The following is a 19496-nucleotide window of genomic DNA, read 5'->3' as shown; positions in this document are numbered from 1 at the left end:
ATGAACTTTACTTTACTAATATCTAATCTCTGTGACTAAAACGTAAGAACGACTTTATCTATGCCTTTTTGATAACATATACAATTATAAGCTTTATTAGTGAATCTCTATTAATTAAACAATATATCAGAGAGTGTGTAAGGTTCGGTGTTCCATGTGCGAAGAGACATGGGAGATTTTACATCAGTACAGTAAATGTTTTAAGTAGCGAACGCATACTAACGAATAACGATTAGTATAGACCAACACTATTGTTCTATGAAGTCGATTTAACTTCCAGACATGTATTTTTCAATAAGTCTTAAATATTTTCTGGCTAGTTATGTTAGATATTATTAGAAATACGTATTCTACTTGTTAATATAATAAACTAAATTTGCGATCATTTAAGGAGAGACGTGCGACGACTGGATCACTGTGTACAGAAGGTTGATATGCCAACAAACACTTTCCAGACAACAATATATCTTGGATAAGTCGCTCCACAACATTGACACCTGAACCGTTGACTTCCTATGAGGCCACATATTAAAATAAAAAAAAAAAAAAATAAAATGTTTATTTAGGTAAGGTACATACATACAATAAATTTTTACAAAGATTGGTTGACTTATAGGTAGAGCTAGTACATACAATGCCTAAAGCCACTATTACGCAAAGCGTTTCGGGCATGATAAACTTAAAACTAATATTTACTTATTTCATAATGGAAGTATATTATTTTATAGTAAATATATGTTTTCTCGTGTTCTGCATTAAGCACTAACATTATAGTGAATAAATATACCATATTTCTTCATTATTTAAGTAATGCTAGGAGGCTTTGAGTAGCTTTGGGTCATTAGGTGAACAGAATCTCCAATAGATGGGGCGAGAGTCGCGCTATCTCTCTCCCGAGCGAGAGTCGAAACTTATTTTAGAATTTATATATCTTTGTCCTCCAACAAGATATATTTCCTTTGGTGCACTCACAATAACGAGCATATCTCTGTCTTTCTGAAGGTATATAATATTTTAGGCTTTATAAGCGTATCTTTGTTAATTACACACAATATTGGCAAGTGCGTAGGCTTCTGCATTCCATGACCGACAAGCTACTGAATGCCACTATAAAAACGTATGTATCTTCACTTGAGCTTTATATATGTCTATGTTAAAGTATTTAAAATGAAGCTTATATTTCTATCTTTCTTGAGACATATAAAACATATGTGTTTATTAACGAATTTACGTGAAATAAGCATTGTTCCGAGAGAGAGTTGCTCTGTCGATCAGTCTGTGCGGGGTCGGAGCTCGGCGATTATTAAAACACATGTATCTTCATTAGAACTTTATATATATCTATGGTAAAGTATTTAAAATGAAGCTTATATTTCTATCTTTCTCAACACATATAAAAACATTTGCGTTTATTAACGAATTTACGTGAAATAAGCATTGTTCTGTGAGAGAGTTACTCCGTTGCTCGATCTGTGCGGGATCGGAGCTCGCCGATTAGAAAAATACACGTATCTTCGCTTTAAATACAAATATGCCCATGGTAAGGCATTTAAAATGAAGATTATGTTTCTATCTTTCTTGAGACGTATAAAAATCTTACGTTTATTAACGATTCTGCGTGAAATAAGCATTATTCTGAGATGAATATTGCGGATTTCCGGCTCTACGACCGATGAAAAATGCAACTTTTATACAACTACAAATATCTTTAGTTTTACTTTAAATTTTGTCCTGAAAGAGTTTTCATATATAGATCCAGTTTCTGCCGTTCTTCTGACATAAAAAGACCTTTGGTTTAATAAGTTATTAAGATGTTTTCAACAATATTACTAGGGCGTTCACCGATTCTAACATGGGCGACTCTTTTGGAAACGCAACACATGGGTTGACCTGATTGATATATGGGTCAGATTCCATTAAGGTTCGGAACATTTACATGGCAGCGGGCGGGTGCTTGGCCAAACTATAGTCACGCTGGTACTGTGGCAGAACAATAGGCTTGTCGCAAAAACTAATTATAATTATTTATTATTTACCTACCTGATTTACCTGAAGGCCACTCACCCTAGTGGTCTCGACGAGGACTGGAAGCCGACGGCTTGTCGAAGGTCCCCCCCCATTTGCCTAGATCTTTTCCAGGTATATTTTAAAACAACGGTTTTGGCAGTTACGGCTTCGGCGGGTAGGCGGTTCCATGGCTTATGGAGCATCTCCTGCTACCAGAAATCTTAGCCAAATATTCCCAGTTTGCTAACTGTAGGTAGTAACCGAGTGGTTGTAACTTATTCACCGCTGCCCACTGGATTGGGGGCGGTGTGCAGGACAAACATATCAATTGTGACACTAGCTCTCCACATATGTCAGTTGCTTAATTTAGAAACTGCACTTGTGGTCGATCTCGAACCCATTGATGGTGTGTATTGAATTTTGTAACTAGCTCATCAAGATTGTAACTTGCTTAGCTAAATGAACTGTGGGATTCAATCCCCCCCCCCCCGAGCCCTTTGTAACCCTTTCCACTACTGCCTACAAGATGGGTATAGGGTACATAATAACTGAACTAAACTAAATTGTTCTCTGTCCTACATTGTGGCTTGTTGAGCTTGAAACCGTTGCTCATAGTTTGCGTTACAAATTTACCTTAAGAAAATATCCGGATTAACATCCTCTAACTTGAGTTTAAGAATTAATTTTTTGTCTAAATGTTTTTCCCACATCTTGCCCGATATGCTGTGTATTAGTGGCTTTAGGCATAGTTTTTTTTAACAAGCTTAGGTATACACAGCAATGTGCTGCTACCCTATTCTAGATGAAAGATTACAGTGTAGATCAAAAACTAGCTATAAGTTCATCTAATATTCCCATTTCACAGGTTGGTTAGTCATAAATGAAATCAGGGGAGAAAATACCTGCCTCGATACAAAAACAAATCAACTCTGACTAAAAATCAGGAGAACATAAAATGTAAGACTGATCTATTAGCCTCCACTAGCAAAATCTGGGTACAGCACAAGAATATCTTCCAATATTCCTGAGTGTATGATGTAATTACAGAGCTCAGAGTACCTCATACCATTTGGTCTGAAGTCGCTTATTAAAAGGCAATCACAAATATAGTGTTGGAGAGTATATCCTAGTTCTTGTTCACATAGTTTACAATTGGAATGTTCACCATTGGGGAATTCATTGCCTGCAGCCACCTGCCATAGACTTCGAAATCCTAGCCTAATTCTGGCAAATCACAATACCACACTGTCTAGTGGATGTTTTATGCTGCCCGTACATATAATTCTCGGGTCTAAACATGTCATAGCTCTTTGTACTCATGCTTTTTGGCCTTTGGCCTTCTCGGTTTGGTGCCTTCTTTTGATAATTACTCATTCACTTTTTGGCCTTTGTGTCAGTGACTGTTCTTCTAGTCTTCCCTAATTTCCTGAAATATTGCAGCTTTTACAGCAAAGATGTACTAGCTCTCTCTAGAAATCCAACATTCTGTTTGTAACTCATCTTGTATGTACAGTATGTACTTTTACCTGAATAAACATTTATTTATTTATTATTTATATGTTATTATTGTTCAGTATTTTAAAAGTTTCATTGAGATCTGCCCTGTCATGCCTTGTTTGCAATGTTGTTTGCCCTGTGGCCTTCAAGCGTTCCTAATACAAGAGATGACTTAGATCTGGAATGACTTGTTGCCTGGTGTTGCACCTTCTCCAGAGCAGCTATGTCCTTCTGAAAATGAGGTCTCTATGCTTGGATACAGTAATCCAAATCGGGGCGCACCAGATATTTATATTGTTGAACCATTATTCTTTTTCTTATAGTCAAAAGTATGCTTGATTATCCCAAGAGTTTGGTTAGCTTTTCTGACTGCAATTACGATATAAACTGATGGCAATGATTTGATTACACTGGTGAAGTTGCATGTCTTAAAAACAAACATTAGAGGAGTGGGTAGCACAGGATACAGTGAGAGTTTGAAGCACAAGGCAGGAAACTACGAGAATAAAATTAGGTACTTTTTTATTTTACTTTTGAATAAAGCATAGGATGGATTCTTTTTTTATTCATTAGGGAGCGAGTTCACTAGGCATTTTTGCCTAGTGAACTAGGAATCAGGGTGAAAGAAACTTTGCCCATTGTTTCTTGCTGACGCCAGGAATCCAACCCCTTAATCCTTTGAAGCCTTTTCCTTGGACTCTGCTTTTCTATCCCGGGCGGTTGGCAAGGACATTGGCTCTGCACTGGAACCTACTGATGTGGTTTCCAGGGCTTGAGGGAGTTGGATATGGGCCTCTGGGTCCCATTTGACTCTACGTGATTCCTTGTTCCCTTCGAGGAGGGACTCTCGTTGCAGGAGTGTTTTATATCCTCCCTCTCTGTATGAGTATTATATGGGTGCAGCTCTCCTTCAAGGTTCGTTTCAATATGCCTCTGGGCCTGTTGGTTTTGTCCTTCTGGAGGTTTCCTCTTGGGGTCCCTGCTGTGGAGGCTCACATGGCCCTTTTTTATATACCTATATATAAAAAGCAAATTGGCAGATAACATATTAATCGAGACTGGTGAACAGCTCATACTGCATAACATTATTCCAAGAAAGGAATTCATATCTTGTATATATATAGTTGAGTAAGAACTTTATTAAGTAAAGTAAATAGAACATTTCTCTCATTATTTCTTACTATATAAATGCAGTGAAAGTAGGATGACTCAGCATGAACATAAGCAGCACTAGTTGAAACATATTCCAGTAAAAAAGTTAGTACCAAAGTGAATCAAGAATATGAGCACATTTTCTACAGGAACCATCACATATATCCTGTACATACAAAATAGATAGAATACCTTGTTTCACTTGTAAATATGAGTCATCAGACCTAATCATAATTTTTAAACATTCCAATTAGAATTTTAAAATATTCAAAAGATCATTATTAAATCTAGTTCTGAATATCTGCAGGACTATTTTTTTTTATCTGAGCACCACTTAATTATAATTTTCACATACCAACAAAAAAATTAAAATGCAGTTTCCCTCCCAATCAAAAGAGCAAGATAAAATTAATTACAGGATCTTAAAAATATCAAGACAAAAATGTAATGTCTCTCCTAATGTAATAAGAATGTGAGCCAAATGATGTGACTGATACAAAAATGTTGTTTGTCACCTCACTATTCTAATCTAGAGTAAAAAATATTTATATATTCATATTACAAATATAAATGTGTATTTCTACCAATTTATCTTTATTAATTTATTTAAGTCTTTCTTTTCAATGATCTTTTTTCAGGAGAGGGTATCATAGTGCCTGTTATTTTAAAGGATTCAACAATTTTTCTCCATTCTCTCTTAGTTAAAGTTATTAAACTCTGGTGGGAAACACCTTCAATACGAGGTGCAGAAATGCTTCTTGGCGCAATAACTGGGAGGCCATTTTCATCTGAAAACAGAACAAAACCTTACAAATTAAAGAAAATATATATATTTTTGCTAGAGAATTTCTCCAAATGTCATATTTGTTCGAGGTTGACTAAAAGAATAAAAAATAAATGTAGAATGAATTACACTTACGTACTGGGTATTATAAATTTACGCAACATTTCGAACCTACAAAGTTCATTCTCAAGTGAGGAGGCAGGAGAGAACAAACCATTCCCTTCTGTCTCCTCACTTGAGAATGAACTTTGTATTAATGTGAGCCACTTAACATTTGCCCAGTATAGCTGTGCTACTGCCTCACATCATAATACATACATAAGTACGCACGTACATATGTACGTATGTATGATGCCAAAGCACTAAGAGAGAAGCACACTCCCAGAACTGCAGGAAAACCCGTGAATGTCTGCCTCCAGCTGCGAACATCATAACTATCATTGTCTTTACTGATATTTGAGACTTGTACATAATTTTTATTATAGTCCGGATCATCTATGACACTATCATTGCAAAATAATTGCAGTTACTTATTTAATTCATGATTATTAAGTTTCTCATTTTTATCCTATTTCTTTTGAGGTGATGAGTCAAAAGAAATAAAAAGACTCAAAAGTGCCCACGTCTACCTGTACCGTCCCTGTACTGATATCCTCACCATTGTATGAATTCAGATATTCTGTACTGTAAAAAAAAAAACTTCATGATTCTACCAAAATAAAAAATAAAATAAAATACAGATCAAGTGAAGAAAACTGTAGACCTAAACCCACAAAACAAAATTCATGCTAAGCCCTACTTGCTAAATAGTATAAGAACAAAAAAAAAAAAAGTGAAAGATGTGGAGCTAAAGAAAGACTCTCAGGTGTCGTCACAGATGACACCCGACACAAAGAAAATGGGAATTATATCATTACACAGGAAAAGAAATGGTAAGAACAATTAAATTTAAAGATAGAGTACATACCCGCATCTATTATAGCACGTTGTTCTCTCAAAAGAAAACTTGTATGAAATAAATTTTCTGTTGTCAGGTTGAAGCAATGTGGATTTACAACAAAAGTGTAAAAACAGATAGGATATTTGTCATTCTTCTTGTAACAATTAACAAGCACGTTATATATCCGAGTTACTTCTTCTGTTTGTTTTTCTTCTCCAGTAGATGCAGTTAGTACCTAGTTAAAATAAGAAGGTTCTATCAATACTAATGGGATACATATTTTGTAGTGAAGAAATGAGCTTATGAATGTAAGATACAAAAAAACTAGCAATGAATGTAATGAAATGCCAATTTCTGGGTGAGCCCTGGAGGCTCCATGAAGCTATCATACTGAATAAGTGCCACACTTCTTAGTATCATCAATCCCGGTGTTCTTTTTGCCTACCAGAGACCACAAGCCAGAACCTGGTTCCCTCAGAGAGGGGCTGGGAGCAATGGCCTTTGAACACTTAACATTTAAAAGTTATCATCTTTGCCATCATCCAGGGAAGTCACCGGGAAAGGTAGGTGTATCAAAACAGACCACTGTATGGTTTAAAAACGAAACTGCAGCCCTCAAAATGTCAAAAGAACTCGCCCATCAATAAATCAAACAACCAAAACTTCATCAAACCAGCCCCCCCCCATAGTTAGCTCCACCTTCCCCCCCCCCCCCCACTGGGGAAAGGAGGGAGCTAGCCCGGGTCAGCCGGGCCGACTCCAGTCAATTCTAGAATGATGAAAACACTGCTGACCTGAGGGTGGTAGGGTGTCAGGGAGCCTCCAGGGCTCACCCAGAAACTGGTGTTTCATTACATTCAACAACTAGTTTACTGAGGGGAGCCCCATTGGCTTCCTGAAACTAACTACTAACAGATAAGGACAAAAAGGGGAACATACTAGAGAGGGAATAGCACCGCAGGTATCAAGTCGAAGGCGAGACTGATGGCCGCATAAACGCCCCAGGGCAACACAAGGCCACAGAGGACCAGGAAGTTAACAAGATATCTGGCAGTCAAGACCCTCATGCCTGAATATCGGCCAAAGACATATCACCAAAAACGGCTGACAAATCAGTGTACTTTTGAACATCATGATCACTACGGTAGACTGCAGGCTAGCTAGCTTTGAGGACACTGTGGACAACCAGCAAAACACGAGCCCTGGAACAGGGAATCAGGGAAACTGGATCAACCCACAATAAGTCCACCGAATGAGAATCGGTGGCTCAAAGGTAGCGGCGTAAAGCCACCATCGAACAAAGCACATGATGCAACTCAGGCCAAACCAACCAAACATTCACAATCAAAGGACCCCCTCTGCAAGCCTGCCATCTCATTCTTTGCCAGAAAAGAAGGAACAGGCTACAACCGAACAAAATGACCACCAGGACCAAAAGAACAAACCCCCCGGCACCGAACAAAAGGGGGAACAAAATCCCCCCATTCCTCAAAGGAACAAACAGGGTAGAAATAGATGGATGAATCAATATGAACAGGACACCCATAATGGGACACAGTGGAAGCTGAGCACCCAAAGGCAAGACATAAGAGACATTAGAAAAAACTTGTCCAATGGCAAGTAATTTTTTACTTTCATAGTAATGAAAGGGAATGCAGGAGACAGTGATGTGGTGGAGGCTGACACCTTACACAAGGACAAACAGAGATATATAGGAGCTCGAGAAGTTCAGGAATGTGTACACCAGAAGAATGATAGGTGAGAGGCAGGCCCAAACAGCCATATAGCAACTCCCGCAAGCACAATTAGAAGAGTTCAATGAGGTGCGTACAAACTTACCAAAACTACTGACGACACATCGGCAGTGATGAGGCAAGCACACACCAATTCACGAACCTCTCCCACCACCGGGGGATAGCGCTAATAAGCGGGAGTGCTGGTTGCATGAAGGGTTGCCACTTGGTTTCTTTCTAGGGGGAGTTATTTTGATCTTTTAGCACGTATTTTGCACAGGTTACCCAGACAGTGGTCTGTTTTGATTCGCCTACCTTTCTGGATCCTTCCCCAGTTGATGGCAACTGTGACATAATTTCAATGTAAAGGGCTCATAGGCCATTGGTCCCTGCGCCTCTCTGAGGGGGCCAGTTTCTGTCTCGTGGTCCCCGGTAGGCATAAAGACGCCTGTGACTGATGACCCCAAATTAATATAGAACATATCAGTTTGGATAGGTTTAGGGAGCCGACGGGGCTCCCCACAGAAAACTGTATGTATCATGGTTTGGCTGTAGTGGTGTGTAGAAGCTTCACAATAAGTGTGGTTGAGGGGGACAGGGGGCTGGGGGTGTTCAGTGTGGCAAATGATGCAAGGTGGCAGCAGCCAATGATGGCGTGTGTGTTTTGGTTGCATTTCTAGAAATCTTACATAATATTTTACTTCTAAATAAGTACACGATGAAGAATATACATAACTGAAGCAATCATCTTATGTTCGCTTCATTTGTTATGCTCGGGGAACGACGCCCGCCACTGCCCCCCGAATGAGAAGGCAGGAGGCAAACCAGGAGTCCCCCTAATATTTGACAATATTACTACTACTCTAGTAATACTCTATTTCCTATACTCTATCTACTCTATTTCCTGTTCATCTTGTCCTCTCCAATACTTTGGCGAAACTGGCCGTACACTGAATGACAGACTTAAAGAACACAAGAGAAGTGTTAAGTCTGCAGACACTAACAATGCTCTCTTCTGCCATGTGAGGGATTCTAATCATCCCATTGATTGGTTTTCCTCCAAAACAATCTTTCCTGCCTCTACTCTACACAGACGCCGTCTTGTAGAATCGGCTCTTATTAACAATGTACCCAACATGAACTTGAGTCCTGGCTTTGTTGCTGTGGACTCTTCCCTTTCACAGTATATACTCAAATGCTCTAATCTTTCTAACAAACGTGACTTAACATAAGCTTACCCCTTCCATTTATCTTTCTCTTTCCTTTTCTTTCTCTCTTCTCCATTTTTCTGTGCATTGTCTTCTCCTACGCTCCCTTGCTATCCTCTTCTTATTCCTATTACTATCTCGTTCGGTAGTTATAATAGGAGCTGCCTCGTATGGGCCAATAGGCCTTCTGCAGTTCTCATTATTACTACTATCCCCTACACCTTACTTTCCTCCTCAGCTCTCTCTTGCCTATTTATTGCCTGTCCCTACCTGTCCTCATCACAATCGACTTGAGAATGGTCCAGGACGGACCGAAACGTCGTCGTCCCTTCAACTTCTAGTGTGTGGTCTGGTCAACATACTTCAGCCACGTTATTGTGACTCATCGCCTGCATTCGCTTCATTTATTATTCTCATTTGCATACTTAAACGTTTATACCATTAACAATGAATTTCAGCATTATACTAGCTCTGTTTTCATCAAATTGAGGCACTTATATAACATTTCCATCAATTGAAAACCCACAAAGTCATCTGCTTTTGGTGACACATGTATACATATATTCAATTACCACCACAACTGTTTGCAACACCATTACGACAAATACCATCATCAATAAAAATCATAACGGTACTATTTTCATCAGATTTAGTAGCTGTTTACATCAAATTTGCTACACCTGACAACATAAATTAGTGTTCTCTCCATGATCACCAACACAGCTTGCACCATGAACATCAATATATCACCAGTAATATCACACCCACCATTAACACCATCACCCAGCATTCCATTAACACATTTTCATCAGAACCATATATTAAAGCTCCAAATATTGGCTACAATTGGCAACTCAAAGAATAACTGTCAGTAGCAATGTTTGATAGTAGTTGCCACTACACTCCTTCAATCTCACTTGCTGATAAACTGCCAGAACCATCTAGGAAAAGAATATGTAACCATATCCCAGTGGCGAAGTAGTAACGTACTTGCCTGGTGTTTCACGAGCGCATTGGTCTGGGATCATATCCTGGTTGGGGAGGATTTACTTGGTGCCAATCCTTAACTGTAGCAATGGGTACCTGGTTGCTATATGATTTGGTGGGTTGTATTCCGGGGAAAAATTTGGATTTTTTTACTTATGATTATGATTATGACTTATAAATGACTTGGACAATACAAAACTGACTCCAGGTGATCAGAAGACAGCAAATAAACATTATGATTATTTGCTAAATATGACAGGTCAGTGAGGTCTTATAACAAGTGGTTATGGTGATTGTAGTGTTTATGATGATTGTGTTTTTGTGGTTATTATGTGATGGTGGATATGGTAGTGGGTGTGGTCAGGGTTAATTTACTATTTTCTAGTTGAAAATTCAACTACAGTAGATGATATTATCAACGAAGATGATATTTTCTAGTTTACTATTTACTAGTTGAAAACTATTTTCAACAACTATTTTCAGGTATAAAAATGTCTCATTGCATCTGGTTACAATGAATTTCTCTCCTTTTTTAATAAAATACATTCAGAAAATTCAACATACACATTCAACACACATAAAGCAACTTCAACATACACATATAAAATTCAACAAACAAGCTTTACCTGCTTTGGTTTTATTTTTGGACCAGCTTCACTGTCTTTTTGTTGATTTCTAGCCCTAGGTGCTGGCTTTGGACGCTGCCATTCAAGGGCACCATAAAGAGGCTCTACACCAACGGTTCTTTTGTAGAGTGACGACACAGCTTTACCAAATCTGAAAATATGCACATGAAATAAGACTTATTCACAGCTGATAAGTCAATTACTGGGGAACAATTAATGTGTATATTGTGGTAGTTATGGTGTTTTATGTGGGTGGTTATAGTTATGGTGGTTCAAGTAGTAACTAGTAGTAGTTGCAATGATGGTATTATATGTTGTGATGGCAGTATTATGGTGTTAGTGGTTACAGTGTTAGTTATTGTTGCTTCATGGTGGTTGTGCTTATGGTTATAATATTGTTCAATACTGTGGTGGAGTTTGAGGGAGTGGTTTTGGGAGAGGGAGATGCTCGCTAGCAGGCTATACAGATATTACCTTAAAACAAGTCAATTTTACCTGAAGGCTGAGAAGAAATAGGGTTAATTAACCCTTGGGCTATGCACTTATTAATAGCTGACACACAAGAGAAAAAAAAACAGCATTGAATGTAATGAAATGCCATTTTCTGGGTGAGACCTGGAGGCTTCCCGGAGCTATCCTTAAAAGAATAGCTCTCCGGGCCCGGAGCTCTTCCTGGTGGGCAGGAATGCCATGCACTTTGATGCCAATAAGCTAATACTGTAGTTACATATCAGCCAGGATAGCTCTGGGGAGCCGAAGGGGCTCCTCCCAGAAACTGTGTGTGTGATAACATATGATGCTTGATCATACCAGAAGAGAGCAGTTTATGCAACTAGCCTGTATAATAAATGGGGATTCTTTTAGCAATTTTGGGGTTGTAATCTTGTTTTTAGCCATGCAGTAGTCTGTTTTGATTCGCCTACCTTTCTGGACACTTGCTCTAGGTGACAGCGAAGATGATAACCTTTAAATGTCAAGTGATTATAGGCCATCGCTCCCTGCACCTCTCTGAGAGGCCCAGGTTCTGGCTTGTGGTTCCCAGTAGGCAAATAGAACTCCACAAATGATAGTACTAAGTAGTATGGCACTGATCCATGAATGAGAGCTTCAGAGAGCTGATGGGGCTCCCCTTAGAAAAGTAGCATTGTTTGTATTGTGATGACAGGGCTGGTCTGTACAGCAGATCCGGAAGCAAAAAAACCAGCGTTGAATGTAATGAAACGCCATTTTCTGGGTGAGACCCGGAGGCTCCCCGGAGCCGTACCGGCTGATATGCTAATGTCAAACTTTGGCATCAGTCATGTGTATGGAGTTCTAGGGCCTACCGGGGACCACAGCCAGAACCTGGCCCCCTCAGAGAGGCAAGGGGGAGCAATGGCCTATAGAAACCCCCGTGTGGTAGGAAGCATTCTATGTCTGCCATCGACCGGGTCAAGCATCCAGAAAGGTAAGCATTCCAAAACAAACCCCTATTCTGGTGAAAATTGCTACCTAAAGCCGAACTAGTGGATAGAACTCTTCAACAGAAAACATGGAAACTAGTATGACGTCATATGTCACCGCGCCGCTGTCTGCGCAGCTCCCCCCTCCCCAGAAGGGGGAAGGGGGAGCCCCAGACCTCCCACGCCGGCTATCCACCCATCAGTTCTGAGGCTGGATGTCAAAACACGCGAAAAACCGCCGACCGGAGGGAGGGTTGCCGGGGAGCCTCCGGGTCTCACCCAGAAAATGGCGTTTCATTACATTCAACGCTGTTTTTTTGGGGGAAGCCCCGTCGGCTCCCGGAGCTAACTACCCACAGAGGAAGGTCAAAGGGACAGAACCGGGAGGTGGACACCACGCACCCCCCACGGAAGCGAGACAACCGGCAGCAAACGCCAACCCAAGGCGCCACAGCCCCGAAAAGTCCCGGGAACAACACGAGAACAACGAGCACCAAGGCCCCCGCACGAACACCAAAAATCCATGCCCGAAAGACCGCAAGGTCACGTCGCCCAGACGGCAGCGAGAGCAGCGAAGCCACGAACGCCACAGGCATGAGGGAAGAACACAGGCAGCTTAGCCGCAAGAACACGGCTGACCACTCGGGACACCATTACCCGCGAACCGGGAAGAACAGAACCGGATCAACGCAAAATGCGCTCCGGACCCAAACGCCGTGGCTCGCAAACAACAGCGGAGGGCCGCCACTGAACACAAACACGACACACCCCCGGCCCGACCAACGAAGCACCAACAAACCCTGGACCCCTCCAGAATGCAGCAGCCCCACCCCGCGAAGAAAAGAAGAAAAGATATATATATACATATATATATATATATATGCGAACAAGCCTGAATGGTCCCCAGGACAATATGCAACTGAAAACTCACACCCCAGAAGTGACTCGAACCCATACTCCCAGGAGCAACGCAACTGGTATGTACAAGACGCCTTAATCCACTTGACCATCACGACCGGACAAAATGAGGTGATAGCCGAAGCTATTTGAACCACCCCACCGCCGGCACTCGGATGGTAATCTTGGGCATAGCATTTTACCAAATCACCTCATTCTTTGGGGCACACGTGAGGAACACAAATGCGAACAAGCCTGAATGGTCCCCAGGACAATATGCAACTGAAAACTCACACCCCAGAAGTGACTCGAACCCATACTCCCAGGAGCAACGCAACTGGTATGTACAAGACGCCTTAATCCACTTGACCATCACGACCGGACAAAATGAGGTGATAGCCGAAGCTATTTGAACCACCCCACCGCCGGCACTCGGATGGTAATCTTGGGCATAGCATTTTACCAAATCACCTCATTCTTTGGGGCACACGTGAGGAACACAAATGCGAACAAGCCTGAATGGTCCCCAGGACAATATGCAACTGAAAACTCACACCCCAGAACACACCCCACACCACCGCCGGCACACCTTGTGCCGGCGGTGGGGTGGTTCAAATAGCTTCGGCTATCACCTCATTTTGTCCGGTCGTGATGGTCAAGTGGATTAAGGCGTCTTGTACATACCAGTTGCGTTGCTCCTGGGAGTATGGGTTCGAGTCACTTCTGGGGTGTGAGTTTTCAGTTGCATATTGTCCTGGGGACCATTCAGGCTTGTTCGCATTTGTGTTCCTCACGTGTGCCCCAAAGAATGAGGTGATTTGGTAAAATGCTATGCCCAAGATTACCATCCGAGTGCCGGCGGTGGGGTGGTTCAAATAGCTTCGGCTATCACCTCATTTTGTCCGGTCGTGATGGTCAAGTGGATTAAGGCGTCTTGTACATACCAGTTGCGTTGCTCCTGGGAGTATGGGTTCGAGTCACTTCTGGGGTGTGAGTTTTCAGTTGCATATTGTCCTGGGGACCATTCAGGCTTGTTCGCATTTGTGTTCCTCACGTGTGCCCCAAAGAATGAGGTGATTTGGTAAAATGCTATGCCCAAGATTACCATCCGAGTGCCGGCGGTGGGGTGGTTCAAATAGCTTCGGCTATCACCTCATTTTGTCCGGTCGTGATGGTCAAGTGGATTAAGGCGTCTTGTACATACCAGTTGCGTTGCTCCTGGGAGTATGGGTTCGAGTCACTTCTGGGGTGTGAGTTTTCAGTTATATATATATATATATATATATATATATATATATATATATATATATATATATATATATATATATTATATATATATATATATATATATATATATATACAAGTTTGTGAAGGTACCACCTCTGGTGCCAATGTGGGGACCCATAGCCTCGGAGAAGAAAATAAAAAGTATTCAGAGGAGACCTTGTGGTTTCTCACTGAACACTAATATTATCTTCTCCTACCACCCCCATTCTTTTGTATGTACACATATATATTTGCTTTATTTGAACTTTGTTACAAAAAAGGAGTTACATATAGGTTACAAAGATGGTTATCATAGGTTGTCGAGTTCTTCCAGCTCCTCAGATGGCGGGCAGGAACCCTGGATGCAGTGCGCATTTCCCCTCTGTATCGCCACGCTGAGGCGCTGGAAAAGAAAGCTGGCAGCTCTAGGGTCCCTTGTTGTTTCAATGAGCCTAGAACCCAGTTCCTTAAAAAAACTGGTAGCACTTTTACCCCAGGCACCGAGTGTCTCAGAAGTAATGGGGACAAAATAAATATATATATATATATATATATATATATATATATATATATATATATATATATATATATATATATATATATATATATATATATGCAATTGACGATCACAAAACACTGATCATTTTATGCGGAAAATCCACAGAGAAATATGAAATGAGGTGAACGTTTCGGCTTTGTTAAAGCCTTTGTCAACACCAGACTGACTAAGGACTGACTATCTTCCCCCCTTCTCCTTAGTCAGCCTGGTGTTGACAAAGGCTTTAACAAAGCCGAAACGTTCACCTCATTTCATATTTCTCTGTGGATTTTCCGCATATATATATATATATATATATATATATATATATATATATATATATATATATATATATATATATATATATATATATATATATATATATATATATATATATGTCGTACCTAGTAGCCAGAACGCACTTCTCCGCCTACTTTGCAAGGCCCGATTTGCCTAATAAGCCAAGTTTTCCTGAATTAATTTATTTTCTCTAATTTTTTTCTTATGAAATGATAAAGCTACCCATTTCATTATGTATGAGGTCAATTTTTTTTTATTGGAGTTAAAATTAACGTAGATATATGACCGAACCTAACCAACCCTACCTAACCTAACCTAACCTATCTTTATAGGTTAGGTTAGGTTAGGTAGCCGAAAAAGTTAGGTTATGTTAGGTTAGGTAGGTTAGGTAGTCGAAAATACATTAATTCATGAAAACTTGGCTTATTAGGCAAATCGGGCCTTGCATAGTAGGCTGAGAAGTGCGTTCTGGCTACTAGGTACGACATATATATATATATATATATATATATATATATATATATATATATATATATATATATATATATATATATATATATATATTGGTGTATACTGGCAGCAGGTTTTCTTTCAAACATGTTTCATTGAATATGACCGTATATTCTGTATTTATTATTTTCTGGTTTAGGGCTTCTATCCCTCTAACTATTTTCTTAGCATCAGGGCTTAATTGAAATAGGAGTTCTCCAAAACTCATTTTCGTACTTTTAAGGTGAAGAAAAGAAGTGATTTACTATAGAGTGTATTACACTTATTTATATAATTTGCACGATGTTTCGAACCTCCATGGTTCATTCTCAAGTGAACAGATCTTACAATACTAGTTGATTTTATACCCGCACTGGGTCAGGTGATAATACAATGAAGGTGAAAACATGGGGGGATACATAAGGGATAAATGTGAGGTGAAACACAGAGGCTGCAGAAGGCTTATTGGCCCATACGAGGCATCTCCTATCTAAACAAAGATTAATCCAGTGTAATTGGCCTGTTATGTTGGACATTGTCTTCTGTGTTGGCATCAGGACAAGACAAGAACATATCGATGCCAACACAGAAGACAATGTCCAACATAACAGGCCAATTACACTGGATTAATCTTTGTTTAGATAGGAGATGCCTCGTATGGGCCAATAAGCCTTCTGCAGCCTCTGTGTTTCACCTCACATTTATCCCTTATGTATCCCCCCATGTTTTCACCTTCATTGTATTATCACCTGACCCAGTGCGGGTATAAAATCAACTAGTATTGTAAGATCTGTTCACTTGAGAATGAACCATGGAGGTTCGAAACGTCGTGCAAATTATATAAATAAGTGTAATACACTCTATAGTAAATCACTTCTTTTCTTCACCTTAAAAGTACGAAAATGAGTTTTGGAGAACTCCTATTTCAATTAAGCCCTGATGCTAAGAAAATAGTTAGAGGGATAGAAGCCCTAAACCAGAAAATAATAAATACAGAATATGCGGTCATATTCAATGAAACATACATACATACATATATATATATATATATATATATATATATATATATATATATAAATATATATATATATATATAAATATATATATATATATACTGTATATATATATATATATATATATATATATATATATATATATATATATATATATATATATATATATATATATATATATATATATATATATATATATATATATATATATTTTGGTAGCAGTCTTTCCTGTAGACATATATTATTAAATATGACCGAAAAAGTAAGATTAATAATTCTAACACGAATTTTCTCAATCTTTCGTACATTTCTTTTCACTGTTGGAGGTAAATCAAAAATCAATTCTCCAAAATTCATTTTTATTTCTAGTCTGACGCGACACGAGCGCATTTCGTAAAACTTATTACATTTTCAAAGACTTTAGTTTACAAATACACAACTGAATAGAACTTACGCATCTCCGATTTTATATCTACATTTGAGAGGTGGATGGGGTGAGGTGGCATTAATAGGGTATTAATTTCATCAACACAAGACAGAACAAGAGGTGGCATTAATAGGGTATTAATTTCATCAACACAAGACAGAACACGAAACAATGGGTATTGAATAGAAGTGATTGTAGAAAGCCTATTGGTCCATATTTCTTGATGCTTCTATATTGGAGCGGAGTCTTGAGGTGGGTAGAATATAGTTGTGCATTAATTGGCTGTTGATTGCTGGTGTTGACTTCTTGATGTGTAGTGCCTCGCAAACGTCAAGCCGCCTGCTATCGCTGTATCTATCGATGATTTCTGTGTTGTTTACTAGGATTTCTCTGGCGATGGTTTGGTTGTGGGAAGAGATTATATGTTCCTTAATGGAGCCCTGTTGCTTATGCATCGTTAAACGCCTAGAAAGAGATGTTGTTGTCTTGCCTATATACTGGGTTTTTTGGAGCTTACAGTCCCCAAGAGGGCATTTGAAGGCATAGACGACGACAGTCTCTTTTAAAGCGTTCTGTTTTGTGTCTGGAGAGTTTCTCATGAGTAGGCTGGCCGTTTTTCTGGTTTTATAGTAAATTGTCAGTTGTATCTTCTGATTTTTGTCTGTAGGGATAACGTTTCTATTAACAATACAGTATCTTTCAGGACCCTTTCCTCCGTTTTATGAGCTGTGGAAAAGAAGTTCCTGTAAAATAGTCTAATAGGGGGTATAGGTGTTGTGTTAGTTGTCTCTTCAGAGGTTGCATGGCGTTTCACTTTCCTTCTTATGATGTCTTCCACGAAACCATTGGAGAAGCCGTTGTTGACTAGGACCTGCCTTACCCTACAGAGTTCTTCGTCGACTTGCTTCCATTCTGAGCTGTGGCTGAGAGCACGGTCGACATATGCGTTAACAACACTCTTCTTGTACCTGTCTGGGCAGTCGCTGTTGGCATTTAGGCACATTCCTATGCTCGTTTCTTTAGTGTAGACTGCAGTGTGGAAACCTCCGCTCTTTTCCATGACTGTTACATCTAGAAAGGGCAGCTTCCCATCCTTTTCCATCTTGTAAGTGAAACGCAGCACGGAACTCTGCTCAAATGCCTCCTTCAGCTCCTGCAGATGTCTGACATCAGGTACCTGTGTAAAAATGTCGTCAACATACCTGCAGTATATGGCCGGTTTCAAGTTCATGTCGACTAAGACTTTTTGCTCGATGGTACCCATGTAGAAGTTTGCAAACAGGACACCTAGGGGAGAACCCATGGCGACCCCATCTACTTGCTTATACATGTGCCCATCCGGGCTCAAGAAGGGTGCCTTTTTAGTACAAGCTTGGAGTAGTTTCCTCAGAATATTTTCTGGTATGTCAAGAGGAGTACAGGCTGGATCACGATACACTCTGTCGGCTATCATCCCGATTGTCTCGTCGTCTCGATTGGACGACGAGATCGTCCAGAGATAAGGTGCCATCACTTTATTAATTGCCCAGTAAACTAATGCCTCAATAATTCCTACTTACAATATTCTTTATTTCATGAAAAAACTAACCTTTCCCAATCTGGCTGGTCAAGGTCACCAGACTCCTCCTCTTCATCTTGTGCCATGAAAAGAATCTGCAACAATATTTTTAATCAGAAACAAACTTTAAAAAAATAACTTCTAGGGTAAAATGCCATGTAAAATATTGTTCAGTGTATGTGATTGATAAATATGCACTGTATTAGAGATCAAAGGCTTAATACTAATGTTATGCCCTTCATTAGACAATCTACTTTCTTAATGAAACATATTTTTATAACTTCCAATAGAATAGTGGTTCCCAACATGTGGGTTGCAACCCCCTTTCAGGTTTTTTGAGTACAGTATTGCATTAGAAAACAGAGCTGTTCCCAAAAAGGATGGGAACTTTTACATTGGAATGATACAACTATGACTAACAATGAGTGTCTAACTCATTTCAGGAGGGGCCTCCAGACTTCCTGTGATCTCAGTAGAAATCAGGCTTTATGACTTATCAAGTCAGGGTGGTCTAGTGGTTAGTGTCAGTGGCTGGGACTATCTTGGTCGTGGGTTCGAGTCACCCTCAGAGCTCCAGTTGATTTTCTCACGAGTGTAAACTCATTTATATTTCTTCTAAATTGAGTGAGTAG

The 19496-nt window shown here is 39.7% G+C and overlaps 1 protein-coding gene across 6 annotated transcripts in view; it reads right to left on the bottom strand.

Annotated features, from left to right (window-relative positions):
* Positions 1-4009: 4009 nt before the first annotated feature.
* Nse4 (Non-SMC element 4) overlaps positions 4010-19496 on the bottom strand; it is a 41494-nt gene continuing 26007 nt past the window's right edge. For 3 of the 6 annotated variants that reach the window (XM_045750392.2, XM_045750394.2, XM_069302951.1), the window contains 4 exons: positions 18895-18959; positions 10935-11085; positions 6408-6615; positions 4615-5444 (listed from right to left, as the gene is read on the bottom strand). In XM_045750392.2, the coding sequence (XP_045606348.1) occupies positions 5263-5444; positions 6408-6615; positions 10935-11085; positions 18895-18959 (606 nt within the window). In that variant the 3' untranslated portion in view covers positions 4615-5262. Of the gene's footprint in view, positions 5445-6407; positions 6616-10934; positions 11086-18894; positions 18960-19496 lie in introns of all 6 variants that reach the window. The other 3 variants (XM_045750391.2, XM_045750393.2, XM_045750395.2) reach the window with 2 other exon arrangements.

The sequence above is a fragment of the Procambarus clarkii genome, chromosome 49 (genome assembly GCF_040958095.1).
Source record: "Procambarus clarkii isolate CNS0578487 chromosome 49, FALCON_Pclarkii_2.0, whole genome shotgun sequence".
NCBI classification, from domain to species: Eukaryota; Metazoa; Arthropoda; class Malacostraca; order Decapoda; family Cambaridae; genus Procambarus; species Procambarus clarkii.
The sequence above is the reverse complement of the archived record's forward strand: the minus strand, read 5'-3'. Positions and strand labels throughout refer to the sequence as shown.